Here is a 25,010-nt window from a genome sequence, read left to right as displayed (position 1 = left end):
TGCTCTTCAACTCCAATGACTGATGTACCTCAAGACTCCTCTACCTCCTGGCTGCCTTTGATCCTGCTGCACATAGCACTCAGCAAAGGGCCTGACTCTTAGAAAACACTCTATAAATATTGAAAATTTGAAGTCTAGTGACAAGGTGGTCCCCAGTTTGGATGGTCTCTCAGCTCTTGTCTCCTCTGGGACCTGTCTCTGCACTGCATCCTTCCTTAGAAATCCCAGAGTTTCATAAACACCTGCATATGTCAGAGTGAGACACATCTGATACCTTCTTTCTGTGACTCCAGGGACTTTCCTCATCTCCTGACACCCTCAGTTCCCTAGGAGCACATATCCTGTTCCTGTAATGTGGGTGCAGATACCTAGCTTCTGATCCTGACAAGTGTTAGTCCAGAGATTGTTCACTCCACTCGGGGTACTGCCCTAACCTGTAACATGAGTACAGGCGACAAGCAGGAAAGAGAATGACTCTGATTGGATATGGTTTGTAATTTGTAATGTTAACTGCTCAGTGACTCTGAGGGTAGGATTTATGTGCTCTGGGTCTGAGGATTTCATAATGATCTCGATTTGAAGACTTTCTGCTATTCTCATGACCTCCTTCCATCGTTGAATCCCTGGATTGAAATCATATTAATTTTATGCTGCATAGGTTTCTCACAAGTTTCCTGTGAAGCCAAAAGGGAAAATAAGACAAAGGGTCCGTATTTACTATATACTGCCTTCCTTAGCTTATTATGTGACAGCTGAAATTACTACACAAAAACAAGTCAGCAGCATTTTCCTTTATAGTTTTTGAGGAAATGAGGCTGATCAGGGATAAAGATGTTTTAAAAAGAAAAAATGATTGTGTCCTATTCCCTAGGTTAAGAAGATTATGAGAAACATGATTGGTTGTCCTTGTGTGTGGCTTCTCTTTCCTGACTCCCTGACTTAGTCCAGCCTCTCTGCAGACTCCAGCTGTATTTACTTATATCTGTGCCAGTGACGCCCAAGTCTGTGCCTTCAGCCCCACCTCTCCTGGAATTGGAGGAAGCCGGTCCCCAGATGGAGGATATTATTTGCAAGGGGAGATGGGCAAGAGGAGCACAGTAGCTTTCGGGAATTGACCAGGGACAGGCGCCCAGGGACACACAAGGCCCAGAAGATACTTGTAAGAAGCCAGGGAGACTTAAGGCATCAACCGGATGTATCAGAGAGCTGCTGTGCACTGATTATGTGTATCAGGAGTAAAAAATCCATCCTTTACACAAAAAAGAAAGCTTACAACAAACATGTCCTCTACCTTGACCGAAAGGTGTCAATATGAGACGCAAAACACATTAACAATGTTGGATTGTTAAAAAAAAAAAAAAGACCAGTGTTTGAAAAAGAGTGCTACACATATTGCTTTGCTCTTTCCCCAGTGGGGAGTCATCTCTGTCTGTATGAAAATTAAGACAGGAGGCCTAGGCTGGTGGACGAATGCAGACTTAGACGACAAATGACGTCTACTGGATGCATTCAAAAGTCCAAGCCGTATTTGGTTAAGTAGTATTTGTGATGGCACACAAAGAAAATGGTTAAAGTGTATTAGATTATATTTATGATTTTAAATTCTGATGTTCATTTAACTTCTTAATGGTAATGATAAAACATGCTCTCAGTAAGATATATGTTGAATTAGTGCTGTGGGAATATGGGTCCTATCAGGCAGATTTGCAGTCTGCTCACCATTGAATAGTTAAGAATAGCGGTCTGAGACATAAATGGATGAGGGCACTAAACTTGATTTGGGGGCAGCTCACTGAAATACAGTCAATTCAGAAGAGTGTCATGTATAACAGGCCACATTATACAATAGTTAACATATCTCCACTTTCATGCTTCTCTTCTTTCCTACGTGTAAACCAAAATGAACTTCTTTATTAACTCCTACTGTTTACTAAAACCCTCAGAGAAAAGTAATGAGAGACGATTTGATGCATATTTTTAAAGGAAAACAAACACTTATGTTGGGTTTTGATTATTTGTGGTGCTAAGAAGGGAACATGGTTGGAGGCCCAGTGAGAGAAACAGTGCTTTGAATCAAAGAGCAGAACGATAGAAACTGACTTCAGGGCAACTTCTTGGCAGCAGTATCCTCTTGGGAAGCTGAGGGTCTGTCCTGGAACCAGGTGCTAACAAAACACAGCAAATGCTTGTTCTAAGGCACATTAGTCTTTTTGGTGAGGTCAGGAACCCTGTGGGGGTAAAGGACAAGTTATCCCAGGTTGCTGGCCTCCTTCCTTTAAGTCCAGGACAGAAAAATTATGGTGAGAGGCTGCATCTTAGGCTGATAAAGAACAGAACTGATCTCTGCTTCCTTCAGCAATGGAGCTGTGCAATGCTTTTTCCCCACTCACTCGAGAGCTGAGGTTGAAAGAGGGGTTCATGCCTGAGATTCCCTTCCTGGAGGAGCCTCTGTATTACAATGCACAGAAAGGAGTCATATCCTCCTGTAACCCACCCCCCAAGGAAATCAAAGCAGGAATATTACCTGTTTATGCAGATCCTCGTTGAACTGAAATGAAAGAGGAAAGGTTATGTATTCAGCCATTGAAATCACCTCAGATAATTAGAGAAACATTTCCATCCCACCAAATTCCATTGACCACCACTCAATGGATGCCCCGCAGGAGTCTGAGCACCTGGGACCTCATGCATCTGGCTGCATTAAGATCCCAGCCTGGGATCCCTCTCTCACTATAGGTCATGTTTGTTCCCCGACTATCTGATTTCAGTGGTCTCTAGAGCTTTCTGACATTTCTTTTCTGTCAGAACCCTCATCATGGAGTAAGTGTGAATATGCCAGGGGAAGGTAAGTCCCGCTCACCTTGCAGGCTTTCTCACCTTTCTTGCTCCTCCTGTGCAGGAAGATGCCCACTCCACAGATGATGAGCCCCAGCACGAAGCCCCCAGCTCCCGTCAATGTCTTACTTCGGGCAGAATCAGACTGTGCCTCTGGGAAGGACAGACCCAGGTTTAGTGTCACCTCCACCAGCTGCATCCCTACTCATGTCCTGTCTGAGATTCTGGAGTGTGATGCAGAATATCGGGATGAAGACAGTGCAGGGGAAAAAGCTTGCTAAGAGGAAATTCAGAAAGAGCCACCCTCATATCTGGAACAGGGGTGTGACCTCAACAAGGTGGCAAATGCTGATTCTGGAAGTTGCCTCTCAAAATGCCTGAGAAGAGGCTAAAATGCTGAAGGAAGAGAACTGTTCCTATGTGTGAGGTCAGTTCCTGTGTGTGAGGGTTTCGAGATCAGCCAGTGTCCCTAGATTCTCTGACAAGGGGGAGAACTATGAATCTTCAGGAACCCCTAAGCCAAGGTCAGGAAGTCTCCATTGCCCTGGCTTCAGACTATGCTCAGGAGCTGGTGTAGAAGAAAGATGGGGTTTGGACATGGCCCCAGGGTATAGATGCAGAAGATAAGATGAGTGGACCCCAGAGCCAGAGAGTCCCCTGCTCTTCAGAGGTGGAGTCTAGAGGGTCATCAGAGACTCACTCCACTCCACGGTGACAGGACTGTCCAGGCTGGTGTGCTCCACTTGGCAGATGTAGACGTCTCCCTGCTGGGGGGTCATTTCCAGCATCACCAGGATCTGGAAGGTCCAGTCTCCATTACGGATCAGGTTGGTGGACACGACCCCAGCTGTTTCCTCCTGTCCATTCAGGAACCATCGGACTTGAATGCTGCCTGGGTAGAAATCTGTCACGTGGCAGACAAGCAGGTTGTGGTGCTGCAGGGGCCCCTTCTTGGAGGGGGAAACGTTCACCTTAGGCTGGACTACGAGTGGGGAAGAAAAATAATGAAATAGCATTTGAAATTGCCCTTCCTTCCTTCCTTCTTTTTTTGAGACGTAATCTCGGTCTTTCTTTCTTTTTGTTGAGGTGGAGTGTCTCTCTGTTGCCAAGTCTGGAATGCAGTGGCGCAATATTGGCTCACTGCAACCTCCACCTCAGGGGTTCAAGCAATTCTCCTTCCTCAGCCTCCCGAATAGCTGGGATTATAGGTGCCTGCCACCTCACCTGGCTAATTTTGTATTATTAGTAGAGACAAGGTTTCTCCATGTTGGTCAGGCTGGTTCTCTATGAGCACTTGACCAACTCCTGACCTCAAGTGGTGCACCCGCTCAGCCTCTCAAAGTGCTGGGATTACAGGCCTGAGCCACTGCATCTGCCCAGATTATTATTTCTTAGGCATGTTCACTATGTAATTGATTCCTAGATGTTGAAAATAGATATAATGTGATTAGGCTAGTGGGTAAGGGTAGCACTGAAAAGATAGACCTTCAAGTAGAGCATGCATGATCTTGAATAAAATAATAATTAGTAAGTATATAGCGGAATGGCAGGGAGACAGAGTTTGCACTCTGTAGCACATACAGGAGAAATTTTAACCAAAAGTAATTTGGGCAAAGAATATTTAATCAACTGTGAAATTACCTGTCTTTACAAAGTTCTATCTTGATACAAAGGATGCAAAATTTACTCAAATAATATCTTGAAATTAAGATATACAGACAATGGCATTATGGTGGCCTGTTAATCTAATATCTTTATTTCAAGAAAATACAAAGAAAATGAAGAGAGCTTGACATGTCTTATTCTGTAAATAACCTAGGTATTTTTTTTACCTCACCTACAAAAACTCAAAATCTTCATATTTACATAATATCCTGAGCCCCTACATGCTTTAGTAGTAGAAATCCCGTCCTTTTCCAAAAGGATGTGTCTTCAGGTCCCATGAAGGTCTCGCAGATAACCAGATGTTGCCTCCCTCTGCATCTTTGCATTTGTGCCCCAGCTTGTTCTGTTGTTCTCAGGTCAATTTCCACACTGCCACTGGCAACTTTTCTTTTGGATCTCTGCCACCAGTGCCTTTTTCCTCCTTGGAAGGCAGAAAAGGCCAGGCATGGTGGTCATGCCTATAATCTTAGCACTTTGGGAGGCTGAGGCGTGAGGATCACTTGAGCCCAGGGTTTCGAGACCAGCCTGGGCAACATAGTGAGAACCCATCTCTAAAAAGAAAAATAAATTAGCCAGACATGGTGGTACATGTATCTGTAGTTCTAGCTACATGGGAGGCTGAGGCAGGAGGATCACTTGAGCCCGGGAGGTTGAGGCTGCAGTGAGTCATGATGGTGCCACAGCACTCCAGCCTGGGAGACAGAGTGAGAGCCTGTCTCAAAAACAAACACAAACACAAAACAAAAAACAAACACAGAAAAGGGTCAAGTGCTCCTAGAGAACAGTTCATTCAGGGAGATCCACTAGAGAACAGCTCTTTCAGAGGACTACCCTAGAGAACAGCTCATCAAGAGGAATGTCTCAAATTAGTCTTCTAGGTCCCTAATCACTCAGTTCTTTCCTTTCTACTTCCTGGAGAACACAAATACCCCAACATGGCGCTGGGCCAGGTAAAAGTACAGTCTTGAACTGACACAAAACCCTTACTCCCTATTGTATTTTTGCCTTGTTTACAGACTGATCCACATTGTCAGCCTCTTCCCTCAATGTGAGTTTATTTCAGGGGCACCTGTGTCTCACTACTTCATTACCTCGGTTGACTCAACGTCCATTACACTATTCAACTTATGTCTAAATCTCAGTTGTGAATTACATACAATTTCTTCCCCATAGAGCTTCTGGGAACCATGAAATCAGGGGAAATACTTGGGTATCTGTTTTAAGGTCCCAGAACATTCCATGAGAGGCATCTTGCTCAATATTCTTTGACAGGAGCAGGTCAGCCTGGAGCCACATCAGCGACCTCCAGGGTGCGCTGGAGTTAAGGCTTGATACCCAATGGCCTCATTTCTGACCCAGTTCAAATACATTTCACCAAGGCAAGGATTCCTGTTTGTTCTAGTTGCCTTCTCTAATGCCCAGAAAACATTTGCTCAATTACTTCTAGATTTGGGTGGACATCCACCCTGGAATTGTCACTACTCCTTTCCTCCCCCTTCCACCTCTCCCCTGCCTCTGTGTTTTCCCTGTTCTAACTCATGCCTTGATTGCAATTTTCCTGACAAATAATAGCAGTTTCCTACCTCATCTCCCTGCCTCTGGTCCCTCCTCTACCCAGCACCCTTAGTAGTCTTCTGAAGACACATCTCCAACCTTCTCTTTTTCATTTTTCAAAAATCTTCAGTGTTCTGACAATACTTATCTGGCTACATGGGAACCTCTAGGGAGCTGATTACAAGCAGAGATCCCCAGACCTCCCCACCCAGGGAATCTGAGTCTGGGGGCACTGAGTCTGGAGATCTGTGCATCACAGAGGATCTCCAGAAGAGTCTTCAGAGGAGTGAGGTTGGGGACCTGCGGGCCTGGAGGAGAAACCCACACTCCTTAGGCTGGCATCAGGGCTGTCTGCAGTCTGGCAGTTGATTACTGTGAAAGAAAATGCTGCCATGTCACTGATTGGTGCCTCTACAAAGTCTTAGTAACAGTTTTTGCCAATTGCATTATTTTTATTTGAACACCTCTCTCAACCAATTACCTCAGCAACTTTCCTAAGCTCATGTCACTCACCTCATCCCCACCCAATGTGTCCACCTTCTCACTCCTAGCAGGTGAACTTCCTTTCACTTTCCAGGAACAAGAAAATCAAAGGTGTGATCTCCCCAGCTTCCTCCTCCTCCTCCCTTCATTTTTTCCTCTTTCTAGAAAAAAGGTCCAGGGCTCAATCCCACATCCTGATACTACTCCCTCAGGTCCCTCAGGTTGGTGCACCAGGCTCCCCACCCCACAAATTCACAGGAGGAAGCCAAAGCTCCAAAGCCCTCCTGTCCCATCCTTGAGAAATCCTCTTACTGCACACACCTCACCTCTCTCCATCCCTTTACACCCCGACTTCCTGAAGGAAAAGACAAATGAGCTCAGACACTGCCCTGTGCCAGCCATGGGGAACCCAAGACAAGTAAAATCCATCTCAGCCCCGAGGAGGATGCGCCACACTCAGCCTCATGCACCCCCTCCCATTCCAGCTCCTGCTGCTGCAGCCAGCCTGCTCTCCCCAGGTCTCCCTGGTTTCCAAACCCACTTTCCATCTTCTGTTTTCTGACCTTCCCAAGTCACTGGCACCGCTGTCCACTGTGCTGCTGAGGTCACCTCCCCTCAGCTTCCAAGACTCTTCTCTGCGGGCCTCTCCTCACACTGCACTTGGGTTTTTTTGGTCTCTTTCACAGGCTTTTCTGTCTTGGCCAAATCACAACTGTCCAGTTCCCAGGATCCGGTCCTTTGCTCTTTCCCCTGGGTCCCCTCTCCCTGGATGGTCTCATGTGTCTCAGTCTCCTCCCCGGCTGCAGACCCTTCTGTCTACCTGCCCATCAGACCACCCATCTGCCCCTCAAGCACCTCAAACCCAGCTATCTCCCTGCAGGTTTCTTCTCTGTGTGGCCTGCTGTGCCATCTCCACCTCCATCTCCACACCACACCCTTGTGCGCTGTCCTGTGGCTTCCTTTTCTCACCCCACATGCAGTCGGCTGCCAGGCCTGATGAAGTCCTGGGGGTCTCTCTGCTCCCGTCCTCCTCACTCCATGCTCAGCCCAGTCCAGGTCCCCGCGCTCGCTCCCCTGACAAGCTCCAGATGGGCTCCCCCGATGAATCCCCAACCCAAAGTCCTCTTCCTGCCTGGCACTAAGGTCCCTTAGGCCGGCCCGGCTGCTCCTGCGCCCTGGGCACGGGCCCCTGCGGCTGCCCTGGGACTCCTGGCCCAAAGCTCCCACTCACCTCGGCGCTGCAGGGTCACGGCCTCGTTCAGCTCGTAGTTGTGTCTGCACATCCCGTCCGGCACTGCCCGCTCCTCCTCCAGGAGGTCCTTCTGGCTGTTCCAGTACTCCGCAGCAGGCCGCCCCAGCTCCGTCACCGCCCGGAACTCCCCCACGTCGCTGTCGAAGCGCGCGTACTCCTCCCGGTTGTAGATGTATCTCTCCAGGAAGCGCTGTGTCCCGTTAAACGCGTAGCATTCCTGCCGTACCTGGTACACGTAATTCTCTGCGGGGAGGGGGCGGACATGAGCGGGGGCGCCACTCTCACCTAATCCTCTTTCTCCCTCTCTCTCTCAATATTAACGATTCTTCCCAAATCTTCCCACTCAGGGCTGGATTTTAAAATAGGAGTTTTCCTAGTACCGAGTTCTGTGGTCCTAAGCGGGTCGCAGAGCCTCTCCAGGCCTGTTTTCTCACCACGCAGAGAGAGAATTTACTGAAAAGAATGAGCTCAGGGGCACTGAGTGATCACTAGGGAGGGGCGAGCACTGAGGGGAAGGCAGTCCCTTCTGCTGGTGGCTGGAGGAGGCGAAGACATTTCACGTGGGGTCACTGGGAGAAAAAACAGGGGCGGGAGGAGCTGGGGACGTGGAGGGCGGAGCTGCTCCCCCTACTTAACTCCCTGACTGACATTTCCATCCTGATGTCAGTCCTGGTTCAAATGCCACCTCCTCCAGGAAGCCCTCCCTTCCTTCTTTCTCTTTTCCATAGCTAAGCGCTCTCTCTTCTCGACCAGTTTCTTGAGAATTCCTCAACTTGCTCCTGTTGTTTTGCATTTAGGAAATGTAGAAATGTATTTCTTAAAACTTTCTTCAACTTTGGTATAAGAAAGACTCTGTAGCCTGAAAGTTAATTTTCAAACATGGCTGCAGAAAGACTTGGTGTCAAAAGATGTGGAAAGTGTTTTACACAATGAAAATCACCACAACAACCAGGGACCTGTGGGGGTAGAGTCTTTTGGGTTTAGAGGCATTGATGTAATTTTTTTTGGCAGTTTTTATGGTTTTATTTACACACAAAACGTGGACATGAACTTTCTACTCATTTTCTTAGCTGTGCACCCTGGTACTGGGGTTGGTGACTCTGACGGCCGGCTGGGTGACTCTTTCCATGATGACTTTGCAGTTCTGGAGGAAATTTTGTGAGCGATCTCAGCACAGTAAGATTTGTTGCACATCAGCAGCACTTTCAGCTCCTTGAGGCTGTGGACCAGAAACTTCTGGAAGCCACTGGGCAGCATGTGTTTTTTGTTGTTGTTGTTGTTGCTCCCATAAGCAATGTTGGGCATCAAGATCTGGCCCTTGGACCTGCTACGAATCCTACTGTTAAGACCTCTGGGTTTCCGCCAGTTATGCTTAATTTTGACATTTCAGTCTGAGTGGTGCCACATGAACTTCTTGGTCCTCTTTTTGAGGATCTTGGGCTTCATGAGGAGTCTAGGGAGGCCATGATGCGGACGAAGAGATGGCTGCCAGCTGCATAGGCAGCACCGAGGAAGACAGCATTGATGTAATTTTTACATGAACAATTTTGGCAGCCTTTCCCACATGCTGTTCTTCCTAGGGAGTGCCATGAGCAGTGTCTGGCAGGTGTGTGTCTACACAGAATTATCAGTGACACGGCACATGTTTGTTTCTGTTTGAGTGTCTTCAGGCCTGCTCTGTTCTTGGGCACACTGGGGAAATTAAGGTGCTGTGATTGTTCTGCTCATCTGTTTCATGCTCCACAAATTAACTTCTCCAGTTTATTAACCTCACCCCTTGCAGAAGTTGCAGAGCTGGTGGCAGAGTGGAGATGGGGTAGGGCTGGGCTCAAGGGCACCATGGAGTCCACCTTTAGTCTCCAGTGTCATTGCTAAGGCAAGATCCCAGGTCTTGACTCAGATATCCTGACCTGCCTCTTCTCCTGGTGCCTTGGGCCCCAGACCCTAAAATTCCAGGCCCAGAGCCCCCCAGCTCCTTGAGTCCAGATTCCTCCTCCTCTGCCATCCATCCGCCCCTGCCTGTTCAATTGCCCCACTCTGAGTGTGGATTCTCCCATTTTCATTTGTTAGTCTTTGTTTCTCCTCCTCAATCACCAGTAAGAGAACGTTTTTCATTCAAGAATAAGAATTTTGAATTTTTTCTTTGCAACATTTAATTTTTTTAATTTACCCAGTCTTAGGTAATTTTTAAAGTACATTTAACTTTTGAAATGGCATTTTACCTGCCAAGTAGACATAAGCAATGAGGGGTTTTATGGTGTAATTTGAAACCTTCATTTTTTTTGTATATAAGAAACTTTATCCTGTTTGTGGAACCCTTAGCAATTGAGTTGCCCAGAGCACGGTTTGAAACCACTGATCTGAAAGAATTCGTTTCTTATTCAGAATAGGGTATATTAAAAACCTCTAGCTCCCTATGGGTTGTCTCAGCCAAGCTTTTCTCCCCCAGCCTCTTTAAGCTATAGCCTGGCTCCTCAGCCCTTTGGTCTTGTGCCCTGTTTGACGTTGGGGATGTGTGTGGAGTTGGGGGAGCATGCAGGGAATTGTGGAATCAGCCCTGCCCACTTTACCCACTCCCCTATGGCTCCAGCTCTCCCTCCAGCAGGTTTTGATTGAACATTCATTCTACGCAGGGAGCTCCAGTAACCTACCCTCAGTCCCTGTCACATGGCTCCACTGCCTCATCTCATTCCCCCTACAAACCTCAACCCAGCCTTTGCCTGTCCTCCCTTTCACTGCCCAGCATCACATGCCCCCTTCTGCTCTCTGCTCCCCCGCCTCTGGGTTTCCTTGGTGGCTTCCAACACTGTCCCTCATCCCACATGACAGCTCTGCCTATGGGATGGGGGCGCTGCATCCGTCACTTCCTCCTGACACTGTTCAGTGTCACCAGTGCTGCTCCAGCCTCCTCTCTCCCCAGCCTCACCCCTCTGCAGTTCCCAGGGCTGAGCCGTCCTGCTGGTTAGTTCTCAGCACCCTTCTGTGACTACAAGTTCAAGTTCTCCTCCCCTTCCTGGACAATGAACCCAAGGTAATAGATAAGAGGTTTTAGGGCTTGAGGGGCTGTATTCAGGAGATTCCAACCTTGTTATCCTGAAAGATGAGGAGGTGACATGATGTCAGTACCTTTTAGGTGTGTCCTAGGAAGGGTGTGGAGGGGTCTAGGAGGAAGGGTGTAAGCAGGAAAGGTGGAAGTCAGTGGAAAACTAAGGTACCTACTTTGCAGTCCTTCCTCTCAGAGTGTTGGTGTAAATTTGGACTAGAAATGTCCTGAGAGTACAATGGTTGAACAGTCCCACCAACAGAGTAAAAGTGTTCCTATTTCTCCACATCCTCTCCAGCACCTGTTGTTTCCTGACTTTTTAATGATCGCCATTTTAACTGGTGTGAGATGGTATCTCAAGACAGTGTGGCAATTCCTCAAGGATCTAGAACTAGAAATACCATTTGACCCAGCCATCCCATTACTGGGTATATACCCAAAGGATTATAAATCATGCTGCTATAAAGACACATGCACACATATGTTTATTGCGGCACTATTCACAATAGCAAAGACTTGGAACCAACCCAAATGTCCATCAGTGATAGACTGGATTAAGAAAATGCGCACATATACACCATGGAATACTGTGCAGCCATAAAAAAGGATGAGTTCATGTCCTTTGTAGGGACATGGAGGAAGCTGGAAACCATCATTCACAGCAAACTATTGCAAGGACAAAAAACCAAAGACCACATGTTCTCACTCATAGGTGGGAACTGAACAATGAGAACACATGGACACAGGAAGGGGAACATCATACACTGGGGCCTGTTGTGGGGTGGGGGGAGGGGGGAGGGATAGCATTAGGAAATATACCTAATGTAAATGACGAGTTAATGGGTGCAGCACACCAACATGGCACATGTATACATATGTAACAAAACTGCACGTTGTGCACATGTACCCTAGAACTTAAAGTATATATATATATATATAAAAAGAAATATCCTGAGAGTATCCTGAGAGAAAAACAATGGATCATAGATGCCATAATATTACACCAGCCACAGGGAGGCAGCAGGAAGAAGAGATTTTTCACTTGGTTACTGCTTCCTTGGCTGTCTGATAACCTACACTCAATCCCTGTCACGCACCCACACAATCTCATCTCATTCTTCCTACAAGTCGCAACCCACTCTAGTACCCTAACCAAGTTCTGGGGAGGCTGGGAGAAGTACCTTTAATGAGAATGCCTTCAGGGGCTAAAACTATCCCCCTCCCTCCCTTCTCTCCTTAATTGTCCAAGGGATGTGGGCTCCTGCTCCACCCTGGGGAATAAGAGGCATTCTTCGTGAGCACTGAATCCTCAGTGATCCTCAGAGCCTGGACACTCCAGCTTAGGGCTCTCTGCCTGAGTCCCCTCCAGGCTGGATGCAGACGTGAACACGCCCAGGAGCCTGCACTTGCCAACTTCTCTCTCTGCAAACCTTGTCTGTCCAAGGTTATCCTGGACCTCTTGGTCCCATTTTCCCCAAAGACAAGCATACTGACCACTGGGCACCTGTCTCTGTTTACTGTACCCATGTCCTTGGAGAGAGAATAGGCCAGTAGGGTAGCAAGCTATCCTATAGGGGATGAACCTCTTTCTCTAGCTGGGAAGAGAGGACACTGCCTTAGGGCAGGAGCCCCCGCAGCCTGTCTCAGAATTTGATCCCTTAAAGATAACGTCCCCTAGGAATTGTTCCCTGAGCCAGACCCTCCAAGAATGGCAGCTCGGCTCTTACCTGGAGTGGCCCTGCCCTGGACCACAGATGTGAGCAGCACCATCAGTAACGCCGTCAGAGCCACTGTCCGGGAGGCTGCAGAAACCTGCAGAACCATCATGGAGCTGGAAAAGGGTGGCAAAATGAAAAGAGCTGCAGTCAGGAAAAGAAGGACTCGCTAAAGGGAGCTCCTGTTTGAAATATTAGAGACCATGAACCCAAGTAGTCTTCTGTGACCCTGGGATTGGACAGAGTCTGAGAAAAGAACCAATGGACACTGAGCTTTGTATGAGTCATTGCTCACTAGGCAGAAAGTTAGTATGAAAGGTCTGAAAATATAAAGCCTGTGATGCACTTAAGATGACGGAGGAAAGACAGTGATACTAATTTTAACCAGTCAGATAAGTCATGATGTTTGGGGAGATTATGCGTTTTCTTTGCTCTGAAGGTGATCTCAAATATTCTGCTGGCCCATCTACAGGGATTATCATTTCCCCAATTCTGCCACACCTCACACACCCACAGGACATGGTCTGTTGTGGAAAAAGTGCTATCTTAGTGTGTAAAAGGTCAGTCAGTGGCATGACTTAGAGGGATTAGAGTACCCATCTCAGAACTCAAATGAGGCCTGAGTCTGTCTGTCTTGCCTTTGTCCAAGGGTGTGTTTAAGATTAGCACCCATTCATATTTACTTTCTCCCAGAGGTCTGTGAGTCCTGCGATGTGCAGGAGTTACCAGGTTCTTCCACAGGACTGTCATCAGGGTCAGGAGGGCTCAGTCTAGGGACCTTACACTGGGAGCGTGGACACACCACCTACCCTACCATGTAAATATGCAGCTTTAACGACACTGCCTCTCTTGGACTTCGATTCCTTGTCTTCAATATGGGGATGATATAACCTGCCTTATAGCAAAGCTCTTAAGATCAAATGAGATCAATAGGTCTGAAATTGCTTTGGAAAAATAAAGTCCATAGAGAATATAAATTGACTGGTAAATAAGGAAGAAAGTGAAAAAAAATCATCAAAGACCCCACCTCCTTCAAAGCATCTGATTCTATTTTGTTTAGAGTGAATATTTTTACAAACTTTCAAAGAACATTACTTCTTACTTTAGACACTTATAAATGTGATCCTGTTGGACCACCAATTCTAATTTCAAAAAAAAATCAAATTGGCATCATTTCTTTAAATCAATATTAAAATGTAAATAGAAGGCTAGCATGTAAAATGCAAGAGAAGAAAATAATTATGTAGTAGAAGGTGTCTAGTAGGATTAAGGGGCCAGGAGAGGATTGTGGAGAAAAACTCAGTTTTTTTAGTAACTGCCTGGATGGGACTTTTCTCCTTGTCATTTACCTGCCATAGATAATTAGACAAATACTTCCTCGATGTCTCAGGTAATTTATTTTTACAGTAGACATTAATAATACCTCCCTCAGGTTTAATGTGAGGTTTAAATGAGGTAATGCATGCAAAGCACTAATAACAGAATCTCTCATATCCTAATCTGTTAGTAATTATTATTTATGCAAGGTAAGGCTACCACAAACAAGAAAAAATATTAACGTAATATATGTACTTCATCATTACATTAAATAGTAAATGTTTTGTGATCTTCTCTATGAGTATCAAATAAATAGCTCAAAATTGAAATATTTAAAATGAGACTAGAAAAGTATTTCTTAAATATGGTAAAGAGAATATAAAATAAAAAATTAACATTACCTGTAACAGAAAAACGTTAGAGAAACCCTTCTTAAAAACAAGATCAAAATATGGGCGCACATTGTTACCACAGGTAATGCTGTCCTGGGTATTCTTATATGAAAATGAAATAACAAGACTAGTAATTTAAAGATAAAAATGTTATTACACTGTTTAAATACCAGGAAAAATCAAATACTAAGAAATCTGAAAAATAAAAATTATCTAGAAATTTCACTAACAAAGGTAACCAGGAATAGATAAATAATTAAAGATCAACTTCATTCAAGTTAATTAAAACCTCTAAATAGAAATTATAACACTTCTGCAGAAATGATTAAATAAAAAGGAGGTATCTCAGGGAGGTGGACCTGAAAGAAAGATTAATTATATATTTTATTAGATAGCACATTCATTCTTAATTATCAGCAGAATATTTTTGTAAAATATTGACAACGTAACATAAAACGTGATTTAAAATGTGACCAAAAAACATCAAAGATCATCTGACTGTCTGGGATGGGGGTGGGGCTCGGGAGAAGGAACATAATGGAAAACATTTGCCGTCAGAGGAAGGTGTAACTTATCTTTTTAAATCTCTTTCTCTAATTCTGAAAATGAACTGTGAACTGGAGCTCTCTTGACCACGCTGGTACCTAAAATTCTCCCATCTCTTCCCAGCACCTTCCAGCGTCCTCTTTACCCAGCAACAGAGAATGTCAGCTCTATGATTTCTCTGATAGGTGAATCCCAGCCATGCTGATTCCTCTCCACCCATTTCCAGTGCTAGAGGCCCACAGTTTCAGTCTCATCTGCCTCCACTCGGCCTCAGTTCCTCATCACTGTTCCTGTGCTCACAGTCATCAATTATAGACCCCACAACATGCGCCCTGAAGACAGAATGTTCCATATCAGAGCTGTGATCTTCAGGGCCCTCTCCTTGGCTTTCCTGCTGAGTCTCCGAGGAGCTGGGGCCATCAAGGGTGAGTGCTCAGGAGGACGCAAGAGCGTCGGGGTGAGTGATGGGGTGGTTCACATCAATTGCTGCTTCAGGAATCACAGATTTTAGGGGCTCATTGATCTATCTGGTCCTCATAGTCTATGTTCCCTCTGGCCCTCATAATAATAACAGCAATAACAGCCAGAATTTATGAGACGCCTGCATAGTTTCTTTCCCCATTTACATCTCACAGGAATCTTCAATGAAGATAATATTCCATTCATTTAGAAATTATTCCTTTTATTTAGAAATTATTTTGAAAAAACTGAAGCTCAAAAAGATGAATAAGTTTTCCAAGGTTACACAGCAGATCAACGAGCCAAGTTTGAAGTCCAGACCCAGCTCTGAGGGTCATACACTGCCTTCCCCAGATTCCTGCACACAGTGACCTACTATCAGGGCCCTCCTATCTCTCTGGGATCCCCAGCCTCTGTCTTTTGTGGCTGCTTCACAGGAACTCCGAGCTATGGACTCTGCATTAGGAGAGGAAGTGCGAAGAGTGTTTCTGTATCCTCCCTCTCTTCTAGGACCCTAGGGCTCTTCCTGGGTCTTTGTGGGTGGTCACAAGCTTTCCTCTCTCAAGACAGCAGGGTTGTATGGTCTTGATAGCCTTGTGATTCGGGTTCTGAGAGATTCAGGACTGCAAGGGAGGCCTAGACTTTTGATAGCCGCAAGGACTCAGCCAGAGATGGACCGTAGTGAATGCTCCTTTTTCCTGTAGCTGAAATCAGGGAGAATGACATCAAGCCTGTGCATGATGCTGTCATTCCAAAATCTAGTGATGGGGAAGGTTAGAATCCATAACGTACAAGATGCACACTGGCTTCAGACAGTTTTATTTAAGATGTGTAGAATAAAGAGGAGGTCAGGCTGGGTAGAACCAGAAGTATCTATTGCCCTGTTCGCGGTCACCTGAGTTATTTCTAATGTTATGTTATAATAAACACCACAATAGGCTTCTCTTCATAGATGCAAATACTTTTTAGTATTCTTGGTAGAAATTCCTAATGAGCTCAGCTGTCTCTTCAGGGCTTCCCTGCCCAGTCTCTTAACATTTAAACATGTCATTTACCTTAAAAACATAAGTGCAAACCAACTGATAAAAAACAACCTTGCCTTCAGTCTGCATCCTGTCCCAGAGACACTTTCTTTGTGTCCTCACACGTGGAGCTAAGCTTCTGACTTGTCTCTGGTACATCCCTGAGGATCCTCTCATCTTGGCCATCAGGAACCTCTACAGAAGGTCAAATTCAGTGGGTTCTTCTCAGTGCCTCTGACTTGAGTTACTAATAACATTTGCACTATAATCCACTTCTTTCTGATGAACTACCCTGTCCTTATTTTTCTCCTGTTTACCTGGATCCTCCTTATCATCTTTTAAACCACCTCTTAACTATCATGTTCTCTCATTATACCCTGAGATCTCGGCAATTCTGATTTTTGGCACTCTTCCTGGAAAATCTTATTTAACCTGCACCTGCCACTAATGACTGTCAGTTCTATGGCCTAAATTCCTCTCCTGAGACCACCCATAATCCACAAATGTCTATGTATTATTTCTCCTTAGATGACTTTCAGGTCTTCTAAGTGCAATAGCCCCACAGTGAACTCAGTATCTTCTCCCAGTCAGGCTGTCTTCCCCCTGTGAGAAGTGGCTTTTGCCCTGTTTTCTGAATGCCTACATTGAAGCCATCTGTTCCCCAGGAAGCCTTCCCTGATGTGCTGTTTGGTCGCATCTTGTGTATACCCACGTATCTGCACTTATCCTTCTGAACCTGCTGTTGTCTTGTCACTTGTGTTTCTTTCTGTGACTTATACGCGTCTGCAGAACAGGACGTATGTATTATTTTTATTTGGGTATTTAGCATCTAACAGTGTTTGACATATAGTAGCCTTTTAATACATATTTTTGTCTGAATGGAAATGATATTTTGAAGTAAAATAATCTGTTCCATAGCTGGCTGATCTTTGGACTGCAGAACTTGTGAAAGTGTTTTTTAAAAAGCATTTTAAAAAGTACAAGGGACATTCATGTATTAAGAAGATGAGTTTCCAATAACTGCTAGAGGACTTTGTGTCTTTTTATTTTACCCTCTTTTTCCTGATGAGTCCTTTGAGTCCTTTAAACTGAGGAGCAAGCTAAGTTTCCTAGTGAAATACCTATAGGATTTGTTTTGTTTAGTTTCAAATACCACTCTTTGCTTGGCCACTTACTGTGTCAGGGAGTCATTCTCAGTGAAAAATAAGACACAGGTCATACCCTCTAGACACTTACAATTACAGTGACAAGGAGTCATTCTCCTGTCACTGTAAGTGGCCAAGCACAGACTGGGTCCCCACATGTCAGGGCTGAAAACTCACAGGGAAATCTGTGAGTTGGGAGGTGAGAGCAGAAGAGTCCCATAGTTCCTTCTCACTCTGATGCATTTATCATTCTAAACCCAGACTTTCACATACACATTCATCGTTTTCTTTCATGATAATAGTTGCTTTTATCCTCTTATCTTTGCTAATTCTTACAAACTAATAAAGACCAAGAAACAAAATAAATTAAATCCTACAGGTGTTCCAAACTCAGCAATAATTTCTAGTTGGCCTCTAAAACAAAAATCAAAATATAAATGTAAGAAACGTTTAGAATGCTTAGTACCTGTGTGATGAAATAATCTGTACACTAAACCCCCGAGTCATGAGTTTACCTATACAACAAACCTGCACATGTACTCCTGAACATAAAATAAATGTTGAAATATTTTTAAAAAGGAAACAAAAGTTTGGAACAAATGCCAAAATAACTGTACTGTACTTTTGAATTTATATGCCCCAAATGAAAAATATTATCAACAAAGCTAAACATTCTACAGTTTCATGTTCATAAACTAAGACAGAAACTTTAAAACTGTCAAGAGCCCTAAAATTTGAAGGATATTTTGTTCTTCCTCTCAATTTTGTATTTTTTCTACCTTTTCTATAATAAGAAAAAGAAAATGTCCATTCCCCCACCCCCACGACTCTAAAAACAATTTTACATCTGTGTCACAGAAAAATTAAGATCTTAATGGGAGAGAAAACCTCTCTACTAGTTCCGCCAGTAGCCGTATGACCTTAGCAAGTTATTAATATGTAACTTCCCTGCATTTCCTTACCTGTAAAATGTATGATATGTATTTGCTTCATAGGGTTATTGTGACAATTCAACGAGTGAAATATGTAAAGTATTTAGAAGGATGCCTGGCACAAGTAAGTGCTCAACAAATGTTAGCTGTCATTGTTACTATTACTATTGTGTAGGGTCAGGATGCCCAGACTTTCAAAGACCAGGAAGCAGCTTGACTTATCAGTGATAAACTTTTCATTTTGTTCTTCGCTCCTTTCTTTTTATAACTGCTCATCTGCTCTGTATTATTTCCTTTATGGTGTTGCTCCTTCTTCTTCCCCATATGTCCTTCCTTAGACCTCTTACCTTCTTCCTTTTTATATTCATAAGTCTTTATTCATTCTCTAGCTTTGACCACTTGCATATTCAAACTGACATTTTGTCGTGTTTTTCTCTACTTTCTTTATGCAGCGGACCATGTGTCAACTTATGCCATGTTTGTACAGACCCATAGACCAACAGGGGAGTTTATGTTTGAATTTGATGAAGATGAGCAGTTCTATGTGGATCTGGACAAGAAGGAGACCGTCTGGCATCTGGAGGAGTTTGGCCGAGCCTTTTCCTTTGAGGCTCAGGGCGGGCTGGCTAACATTGCTATATTGAACAACAACTTGAATATCTTGATCCAGCGTTCCAACCACACTCAGGCCGCCAATGGTACTGCCTATCTTTGCCTCTTCCTCTGTAGCCCAAATGGAAGGGATGAGAGGGCCTCTCTGCCACCCTCAGACTAGGAAGCCTAAGTGCCCCCTGCTGTGTGATCCTCTTCCCCTAGTGGCCATGGGCTGATCGCACCACAGCAAGGGCTTTCATCCTCTCTTCTCAGGAGAGAGAACGGTGAGCAGAGTGAGGCTGGTCAGTGGTGTGATACCCCTCTCTGTGATTCAGAGCTGCCATAAAATCTAAGGCTGAGGTAGAGGACCACCCTCCCCCAAGAGGTGGAGCCTTTGTGATTCATCCCAGAAGAGGGGCCTAACCTAGTGCTGTCTCCTCCCAGATCCCCCTGAGGTGACCGTGTTTCCCAAGGAGCCTGTGGAGCTGGGCCAGCCCAACACCCTCATCTGCCACATTGACAAGTTCTTCCCACCAGTGCTCAACGTCACGTGGCTGTGCAACGGGGAGCCGGTCACTGAGGGTGTCGCTGAGAGCCTCTTCCTGCCCAGAACAGATTACAGCTTCCACAAGTTCCACTACCTGACCTTTGTGCCCTCAGCAGAGGACTTCTATGACTGCAAGGTGGAGCACTGGGGCTTGGACCAGCCGCTCCTCAAGCACTGGGGTATGCAACTGCTTTTCTCTCCATAATCTCCTGGCATCCTCTATTCCAAAGACCTGGTGTGCTCTGCACCAGCTTTCCCCAGTGGCTGGGTCTCAGCTCTTTCCTCGTCCTAAGATCCAATTAACTGGTCCATAACCTTCAATTCCCACAACCATCCTAGGCCATAACCACCCTCACTGCACCTCCTGACCCTATCTCTTCATTCTTCCCCCAGAGGCCCAAGAGCCAATCCAGATGCCTGAGACAAGGGAGACTGTGCTCTGTGCCCTGGGCCTGGTGCTGGGCCTAGTGGGCATCATCGTGGGCACCATCCTCATCATAAAGTCTCTGCGTTCTGGCCGTGACCCCCGGGCCCAGGGGCCCCTGTGAAATACTGTAAAGGTGGGAATGTAAAAGAGGAGGCCCTAGGATTTGTAGAATGTAAGGAAGGGAGGAAAAATTCAATCCGATAAGTGTTCATTGATCTTCTAATGCATTAAAAGCATTAGATAACAACAACAATATTGATAACTAACTGAGTAGTTAATATGGTCAGGCACTATTCTGAGGATTTACATTTATTAACTCACTTTATTCTCACAAATAGTCTTTGAGGTAGGTACTATTATTTTCACCATTTCACATGAGAGATACTTCTATCTTTTTACATACACAGAAACCTTAAGCACTTTGATGAAGTTCCCACAGCTATGAAGTAGTAGAGCTAGCTTCCAATCCAAAAAGTCTGGATCCAAGACTGTTTATCCACTGTCCTATTCACCCTATTTTGTGAAGGAAAAGACCAAGTTCAAATTCTCCAAGAGTCCATTGTCTAATAATGGAGCCAGATCTATATTTCTATACATAATTACAACACAGTGTGGTGGGTGCCTGTAACTACTTACTGTCTCTACTTGGACTCATTCCATGGCAATGCTCACACAAAAAATGCCCCTCCTGAGATCTTGTAGGTTTCTATTTATCATAACACTCACTATGCTTTATATTTTTATATGTTTTGGGAATTCTCTTAGCATTAGACAGTGAACTTCCATGCAGATGACCACATCTAATTCATTATTATTATTGTTATTCATGCTGGACCTCAGGTACAAAAGGTTAAGAACTTCTCAGTTCATTATACTATCATCATTGGTGCCTCCAAGCTCTCTCTCTCTCGATTTATTTGGTCCCTTTTATCTCCAGTCCTTACTCCCATATCTAACCTCTTACCCCTACCTCATAGGTAAACATTTTAATGAATTTGATGTTTCGTTTTATTTGCATAGATGCTCCCTAATATGTAGTAGTGTCCAGTGTACATGTATTTTTAATTAACCAAAATGGCATTAAATTATAGATCTAATTTTGTATATCCAGTTTGTTTCTTCCAAATCTTCCATAGTATTTTCCTCTATATGTCCATGCATTAGTCCATTTTGCATTCCTATAAAGGAATAAAGGAATATCTGAAGTTACCTAATTTATGAAGAAAAGAGCTTTAAATGGCTTACAGATCTGCAGGCTGTCCATGAAACATGGCACCAGCATCTGCTTCTGTTGGGGGATTCTGGAAGCTTTTACTCATGGTGGAAGGCAAGTGGAGCCAGTGCATCACATGGTCATAGAGGGAGAAAGAGACATAGAAAGAGGTGCCAGGCTCTTTTTAACAACGAGGTTTCACGTGCACTAATAGAGTGAGAACTCACTCATTACCCTGGGGAGGGCACCAAGCCATTCATGAGGGAGTCTCCTCCATGATTCAAATACCTCCCACCAGGCCCCACCTGCAACACTGGGTATCAATTTTCAACATGAGATTTGGAAGGGACAAATATCCAAATCATATTAATCCACATATCTATATTGCTCCTGGGATACCTGGATCACCCTTGGTTCTCTACTATTGCAAGCGATGCTTGTATCTCACATGGAACTGCATATGCATGTGGGCCTGACCTGCATCCCTGGAATGTATGTATCCTAGAAAGGGGTTGCAGGGTTGCTGGAGATGCAGCTCCTTAATTTGACTAAATACTGCTCATCTTCTCATCAGAATGGCTGTACTCATCTGTGCTTCCTTTGTCAGTATTTGAAATGTCCTGCAACTCCTAAATGCACATCAACACTGGACATTATCCAGTTTTCTAACTTTTGCCAATTTCATTTGCATAAAGAAATATGCTGTTTTATTTTGCATTTCTTTAATTACTAATAATTGGGGCTATAATTAGGACTGATTAGCCACTTGGGGGTTCCTTTTCTATAAATTGCCTGTTCACATTCATTGCCCATTTTTGTATTATGTGCTTCTATCATTTTCTTATTGATTTGCAAGTGATACTTATACAGTCCTGCTAGTAGTCCCTTGTCAGTTGTAGGCATTGCAAATGTTTTCCCCTAATCTGACTTCTGGTAACTTGCTCCTTGGTTTCCTTTATTGAAGAGAAATCCTTAATATTTTGTGATGAAGTCCATCAACTGTATTTTTGTTTGTGCATCTTTTCTAAAAGAAATCTTCCCTGTACTGAGATATCAAAGATACTCTTAAAACATCTCCTACAGTTTTAAATTTCACATGTACTACTTTAATTCATCTGGGATTCATCTTTGTGTTTGATGGGGATCATGTTTTATTTTTCTCTATATAATGGGCCAGTGTGTTCCCACAACTACTAAATAGTTCACCTTTTCCCCATAAGTTAGTGGTGTCTCCTTTGCTATACTGAAAGCTCCCATTACAGATGGGCCTGTGTCTGAGTTCCATCTTGTTCCACTGTTCTGTTTGTCTCTTCTTGTGCCAATGTCCTAGTGTTTTGATTACTATGACATTGTAGTGTGTGTTAGTATCCAGTAGGAAAAATTCTTCTTTATTTTTCTTTGTTCACACACATTTATAATGATATCTATAATGATTTGTAACAGAATGAAGTGAATGTAGAATGTCAGATGTTAAGAGGAAGAATGGAAAGGAGGGCTGGAATTAGGGTGATGTAAGGGATGCACTTGACTTAGGTGCAAAATTTGGGAGATGCCAAAAGAACTCAGTAATAAATCATATTTTAATGAAATATCTTGAAAAAGCAAAATTAATGCAAAGATACATGATTAACAAAATATCAAAAGAGGATTATTCAGTGAAAATGGAGAAGAAGCAGGGAGGCAGAAGAATTAGGAGAATATGTTGTCACATAAGCCAAGGAATTAAATAATTCCAGGAAGGAGGAAGTACTGCTGTCAGATGTTCAACAGAGGTCATTTTAGAAAATTTACCTTGGTTTTGAAATCCTTTCAAAGAGCAGTTTACACAATGTGAACAAGTATCCTTCCTTCATTGCCGTCATTGATATGGTTTGGATATTTGTCCCTTCCAATTCTCATTCCAGGGTTAAGCTTCTTCTCTGCCCTCAGTAATGTGGCCCTTCCCCTTGTCAGGATATTTTGGAGACATGAAGCATGTGGGATGCCCTCAAAGTCAGCTGGGGTTTGAGGGTGAAATTCAATGACTTTAGTGAACTCCTTGGCTCCTATGTGCTGTTCACCTGGAGGACCAGGGCATGTGCAGGGATGACCACCTTCTCCCTGGGAGCTGAACAGGGCAGAGAAATGGGAAGCTCGGGTGCAAAGGGAGTGGGAAAGATGGGTTTGGGCTTACAGTACTGAACCCAGGAATGACAGTAACTGTGTGTGTTGCTGCAGGTGACAAAATATCTGAACAGAAGAGGACTTAGGAGAGATCTGAACTCCAGCTGCCCTACAAACTCCATCACAGCTTTTCTTCTCACTTCATGTGAAAACTACCCCAGTGGCTGACTGAATTGCTGACCCTTCAAGCTCTGTCCTTATCTGTTACCTTAAAGCAGTCATTCCTTAGTAAAGTTCCCAACAAATAGAAATTAATGAATAAATGTTGACACTTTGATAGCACTGATATGGAGATTATCCTTTCATTGAGCCTTTTATCCTCTGGTCTTCTTTGAAGAACCCCTCACTGTCACCTTCCTGAGAATACTCTAAGACCAATAAATACTTCAGTATTTCAGAGCTGGGAGACTCTGAGTCATTCTTACTGGAAGTCTAGGACCAGGTCACATGTGAATACTATTTCTTGAAGGTGTGGTTTCAACCTCTATTGCAGATGTAGTTACTAAAGGTTCTGATCCCCCCTGAATGGAAAGGTCTGAGGATATTGATTCAGCCCTGGGTTCTTCCCTAACTACAGAATAGGGTGGGGTAGAGAAAGGATATTGGGGGAAATTTTACTTGGATGAAGATTTTCTTGGATGTAGTTTGAAGACTGCAGTGTTTGAAGTCTCTGAAGGAAGAGATTTGGTCTGTCTGGATCAAGATTTCAGGCAGATTAGGATTCCATTCACAGCCCCTGAGCTTCCTTCCCAAGGCTGGATTGTAATTATAGCAATATTTCATGGAGGATTTTTCTACATGATAAACTAAGAGCCAAGAAATAAAATTTTAAAAATGCCCTCATTCATTGCAATTTTTACCAGCCATAGTCACTCCATGTGGGAGAACTTAAATCATGATTACCAGAGCTTTCAAAGGTTTGAGAATAGTGATGATTATGAAGAAAAATATCTTATTTGAGCAAGGATTTTGTTTCTTTATGAGTGTTCATTAGATATTATGATGAAAAAGCATGAAATGGTAAAAATGCAGATAAATATAAAAACATGTTTTCTAGGTTTCTTTTTATTTTTAAGTTAAAAAAGGAATTGTTTAAAGTGAAAATTATTTGGGGGTTTATAACATACCCAGAAGTAAAATATGATGACAATGGCACAAAGAATAGAAGGGAGAAATGGAAGTATAATGTTGTAAGTTTCTTGTACATGTGAAGTGGTGTGTTATTATTTGAAGGTAGAATGTATTAAGATGAATATTTTAAACTCCTGATAACTACTGGAAAAAAAAAAGAGGTATAGCCAAGAGGCCAATGGAGAAGATAAAATAGAACACTAAGCATAATTAATTCAAAATAAAGAAATAAAAAAGGGAAAGTCTGATAAGACAAAGAGAAAACAAACTGTAAGATGGTAGAGTTTAAAACAACCATATTAATAATTGAATTAAATGCACAAGGCCTAAATATTCTAATGAAAAGGGAAAGATTCTCAGAATGCACAAAAAAATGTACAGGCCAACTTTATGCTCTCTACATAATGCCCTCTTTAAATATGAAGGCAAAGACAGGTAAAAAGTAAAAGAATGGGAAAATACATATATATCATGGAATGCTATGCAGCCATAAAAAAAATGAGTTCATGTTGTTTGCGGGGACATGGATGAAGCTGCAAGCCATCATTCACAGCAAACTAAACACAAGAACAGAA

At 43.7% G+C, this 25,010-nt stretch overlaps 2 protein-coding genes across 4 annotated transcripts; one reads left to right on the top strand and one right to left on the bottom strand.

Annotated features, from left to right (window-relative positions):
* Positions 1 to 1,995: 1,995 nt before the first annotated feature.
* PATR-DPB1 (major histocompatibility complex, class II, DP beta 1) lies at positions 1,996 to 15,129 on the bottom strand. Of its 2 annotated transcripts, none has more exons than XM_518391.9 (6): positions 12,560 to 15,129; positions 7,769 to 8,032; positions 3,536 to 3,817; positions 2,878 to 2,988; positions 2,525 to 2,548; positions 1,996 to 2,228 (listed from the first exon to the last, which is right to left on the bottom strand). In XM_518391.9, the coding sequence occupies exons 1-5, from the start codon at positions 12,657 to 12,659 to the stop codon at positions 2,529 to 2,531; spliced, it is 777 nt and encodes a 258-aa protein (XP_518391.4). In that variant the 5' UTR covers positions 12,660 to 15,129; the 3' UTR covers positions 1,996 to 2,228; positions 2,525 to 2,528. The 2 variants fall into 2 exon arrangements, with proteins under 2 accessions (XP_518391.4, XP_063668441.1); XM_063812371.1 differs by having other exon boundaries at positions 2,861 to 2,988; positions 12,560 to 14,945.
* PATR-DPA1 (major histocompatibility complex, class II, DP alpha 1) lies at positions 15,055 to 23,703 on the top strand. Of its 2 annotated transcripts, XM_009450999.4 has the most exons (5): positions 15,055 to 15,227; positions 18,813 to 19,058; positions 19,399 to 19,680; positions 19,895 to 20,061; positions 23,359 to 23,703. In XM_009450999.4, exons 1-4 carry the CDS (start codon positions 15,128 to 15,130, stop codon positions 20,047 to 20,049), a joined length of 783 nt encoding a protein of 260 aa, XP_009449274.3. In that variant the 5' UTR covers positions 15,055 to 15,127; the 3' UTR covers positions 20,050 to 20,061; positions 23,359 to 23,703. The 2 variants fall into 2 exon arrangements, with proteins under 2 accessions (XP_009449274.3, XP_009449276.3); XM_009451001.4 differs by lacking the exon at positions 19,895 to 20,061 and having other exon boundaries at positions 15,091 to 15,227.
* Positions 23,704 to 25,010: the final 1,307 nt, after the last annotated feature.

The sequence above is a fragment of the Pan troglodytes genome, chromosome 5 (genome assembly GCF_028858775.2).
Source record: "Pan troglodytes isolate AG18354 chromosome 5, NHGRI_mPanTro3-v2.0_pri, whole genome shotgun sequence".
NCBI lineage: Eukaryota > Metazoa > Chordata > Mammalia > Primates > Hominidae > Pan > Pan troglodytes.
Note: the sequence above shows the minus strand (reverse complement) of the source record. Positions and strands in the feature narration are given on the sequence as shown.

Excerpts from the sequence above, each read along its gene's own strand:
- PATR-DPA1 (XM_009450999.4), top strand. The coding sequence starts at position 15,128 with ATGCGCCCTGAAGACAGAATGTTCCATATCAGAGCTGTGATCTTCAGG. Across the intron at positions 15,228-18,812 it reads AGGAGCTGGGGCCATCAAGG|CGGACCATGTGTCAACTTAT; the intron begins GTGAGTGCTCAG and ends TTCTTTATGCAG. Across the intron at positions 19,059-19,398 it reads CCACACTCAGGCCGCCAATG|ATCCCCCTGAGGTGACCGTG; the intron begins GTACTGCCTATC and ends GTCTCCTCCCAG.
- PATR-DPB1 (XM_063812371.1), bottom strand. The coding sequence starts at position 12,659 with ATGATGGTTCTGCAGGTTTCTGCAGCCTCCCGGACAGTGGCTCTGACG. Across the intron at positions 3,818-7,768 it reads CGTGACCCTGCAGCGCCGAG|TCCAGCCTAAGGTGAACGTT; the intron begins GTGAGTGGGAGC and ends CCCCACTCGTAG. Across the intron at positions 2,989-3,535 it reads TCCTGTCACCGTGGAGTGGA|AGGCACAGTCTGATTCTGCC; the intron begins GTGAGTCTCTGA and ends TGTCCTTCCCAG.